Source organism: Lemur catta, chromosome 10, assembly GCF_020740605.2.
Source record: "Lemur catta isolate mLemCat1 chromosome 10, mLemCat1.pri, whole genome shotgun sequence".
Lineage (NCBI taxonomy): Eukaryota > Metazoa > Chordata > Mammalia > Primates > Lemuridae > Lemur > Lemur catta.
In genome coordinates, this window is record NC_059137.1 from 72,013,023 (window position 1) to 72,016,142 (window position 3,120).

Below are 3,120 nucleotides of genomic sequence, written 5' to 3' on the forward strand. Positions count from 1 at the left end.
GTAGGTGGAAAGAGGAAGAGTCAAAGGTTGAAGACCAGAGAGGGAGATGCCAGAGAGGAGGGGAGCGAGAAGGCAGCGTCCTGTACCCCTCCTCCGTGCCTCGTGGAGCATAGCAGAGGGGACCAACCGCACCGGGCGCTGCGCTCCCAGGGGGCAGCCTGTGCTCTCCGCCCCACCGGGCCACCGCTAGGGTCTGCCGAGTGGGCGGCGAATGCAAGGGGTGAGGGGCGCCCGAATGGAGGGGGGGGGCGGGAGCGAGGCACAGCGCCTCTTGCCCCTTCTTCAACTAGAGACCCGGCGGCGGCGGCGGAGTCCCTCAGCCTCGGTCATGTGATAGTCTCGAAGCGCGAACTGCGGGGGTCTCGGCGTCTCAGGGACCATTACAAAACGCAGCCAGGAGAGCGCGTCGCTGCCACAGCCGCCGTCTCTCCTCCTCAAGACCAGCCCGGGAGAGCGGCGGCAGCTGCAGCGCGGGTGGCAGAGCCGGCCCGGGCCGACCCCGCACTCTCGCTGCAGTCGCAGACGCCCCCTCCAGCCTGCGCCCCGCGTCCTGCGCCCCCGCCCCTCAGCAGAGCCTGCAAGCGCCGCTGCTGCAGAAACCGCCAAACTTTTTCCCCCGAGCGACTGCCTAGGGCTCGGTGTGTCTTCCATCTCCCGCTCCGCTGCGAGCCTCCGGAGAAAAGGCAGGCGCAGGCCGCCAGAAGCGGATCTTCCCTCCGCCTACCCTGCCTCTCTCCTCCAGGAAACCAAGAACTCCAGAGCGGACTGGCTAAGTGTCCGGCGCTGGAAGTCCTGACGCCGCTGGCCTCCAGGACAGCAAGCCCAAACTCGGATTTAAAGGGTCGTTCTCGACTGCCCGGTTCTTCTTCCCAGCCAGCTTGGCCTAGGCTCCCCTCGGACCTAGAGAAAGCAAAGAGGCCGGGAGGAAGCACGTCCTCTCGCCTCTCCTTCTCCGCTGTCAGCTCCAGCGCTCAGTCTCCGGCCACCGGAGGGAAGACGTGGAGAAGGCGGCGGTAAATCTGGCGCGCCCTGCCCGCGACTCTGCGCGCCTGCCGGCGACCGTCGGAGCCAGAAGTTGCCAGCGTCGGAGAACTGAGTTGGTCCCAAAGGCCAGGCGCGGAGACCTCAGGCAGTTCGGAGGCGGCCGGGGAGAGAAGCCGAGAGGGCCTGGGGGGAGCAGGAGAGGGGTGGCGGGGCTGGACGGGCAGAGTGGGAGTTAGTTCGGGGCAGCCAGGCCACGGGAGCGAGGTGCGGAGCGACGCTGCGGCCCGTGCGGGCCAGAGGGCGGTGGAGGAACCGGGAGCGATGCCGCGGCCGGGAAAGAGCTCGTATAGCGACCAAAAGCCGCCCTACTCGTACATTTCGCTGACCGCCATGGCAATCCAGCACTCCGCTGAGAAGATGCTGCCTCTGAGTGACATCTACAAGTTCATCATGGAGCGCTTCCCTTACTACCGGGAGCACACGCAGCGTTGGCAAAACAGTCTGCGCCACAACCTCTCCTTCAACGACTGCTTCATAAAGATTCCACGGCGGCCCGACCAGCCTGGCAAAGGTAGCTTTTGGGCGCTGCACCCTGACTGCGGAGACATGTTTGAGAACGGCAGCTTCCTGCGGCGCCGCAAGCGATTCAAGGTGCTGCGCGCAGACCACGCTCACCTGCACGCGGGAAGCACCAAGGGCGCGCCGGGTGCGGGGCCCGGAGGGCACCTTCATCCTCACCACCCCCACCACCCTCACCACCACCACCACCATCACGCGGCCGCACACCACCACCATCACCACCACCCGCCCCAGCCGCCGCCACCCCCGCCGCCGCCGCACATGGTGCACTATTTCCATCAACAGCCGCCTACTGCTCCGCAGCCGCCGCCGCATCTCCCGTCGCAGCCTCCGCAGCAGCCGCCCCAGCAGTCGCAGCCTCAGCAGCCGTCCCACCCCGGCAAGATGCAGGAGGCGGCGGCCGTGGCTGCGGCGGCGGCGGCGGCGGCAGCGGCCGCGGTGGGCAGCGTGGGACGCCTGTCTCAGTTCCCTCCCTACGGGCTGGGATCCGCCGCCGCCGCGGCCGCCGCGGCCGCCGCGTCCACATCAGGCTTCAAGCACCCGTTCGCCATCGAGAACATCATCGGCCGGGACTACAAGGGCGTCCTGCAGGCTGGCGGGCTGCCCTTGGCGTCGGTCATGCACCACCTGGGCTACCCTGTGCCCGGCCAGCTCGGCAACGTCGTCAGCTCCGTGTGGCCGCACGTTGGCGTTATGGATTCGGTGGCGGCAGCCGCCGCCGCCGCTGCTGCAGCCGGAGTCCCCGTAGGCCCAGAGTATGGGGCCTTCGGGGTCCCGGTCAAGGCCCTGTGCCACTCGGCCAGCCAGAGCCTGCCTGCCGTGCCGGTACCCATCAAGCCCACGCCCGCGCTGCCGCCCGTGACCGCGCTGCCGCCGGCTCTCACTGTCCCCGCCGCCTCGCAGCAGCCGCCAGCGCCATCCACCGTGTGCTCGGCGGCCGCGGCCTCGCCTGTCGCTTCTCTACTTGAGCCCACAGCCCCGAGCGCGGCCGAGAGCAAGGGCGGCTCCCTGCACTCGGTGCTGGTGCACTCCTAGGGGACCCGGCGGGCCGAGGGAGACAAACGCGTGGATAGACGCCGGCCCGGGACTGCATCAACAGCCCCAGAGGGAGAGGGCGCCCTGGCGAGCCCGGGCAGAGCTGGCGAGGCCGAGCCTTTGCTGGAAAAGAAGGTATTTAAAGGGACCCGACAACCCTGGAAAGTGGATTCTCCAGTGGTTTGAATAAATATAACCCTCTTGGTGTCTGTGTTTATACTATGTTGTACAATCAGATTAATGAAAGCCAATTTTCAGGTAAGAGTTTCCATTGTAATTAATATTATAAATCAATAAGTTATGGGGGAGTGAGCGAAGGAGATTAAGAAAGCCTCATTCACTAGCAAATTGAAAGTGGATTTCGACTCTTATTCCTGAGAGCAGAAGAAGCTAGCGGAGCTAAACCTCCCGGGGAGAAATCCAACAGAGAGTGACGCTTAAACGGATCTCAGCCACCAAGTTTCTCTCCGTTGTTCTCATCCCCGGCAGTCGCCTCTTGTGAACATTCAAGACAAACCTGCC

General features: G+C 65.5%; 1 protein-coding gene across 1 annotated transcript; it reads left to right on the forward strand.

Moving 5' to 3' along the window:
- Nucleotides 1–1,305: 1,305 nt before the first annotated feature.
- On the forward strand, nt 1,306–2,598 carry FOXB2 (forkhead box B2). Its single transcript, XM_045562598.1, has one exon. It carries the CDS (start codon nt 1,306–1,308, stop codon nt 2,596–2,598), a length of 1,293 nt encoding a protein of 430 aa, XP_045418554.1.
- The last annotated feature ends 522 nt before the right edge of the window (nt 2,599–3,120 follow it).

Coding starts and splice junctions, on each gene's coding strand:
- FOXB2 (XM_045562598.1), top strand. CDS start 1,306: ATGCCGCGGCCGGGAAAGAGCTCGTATAGCGACCAAAAGCCGCCCTAC.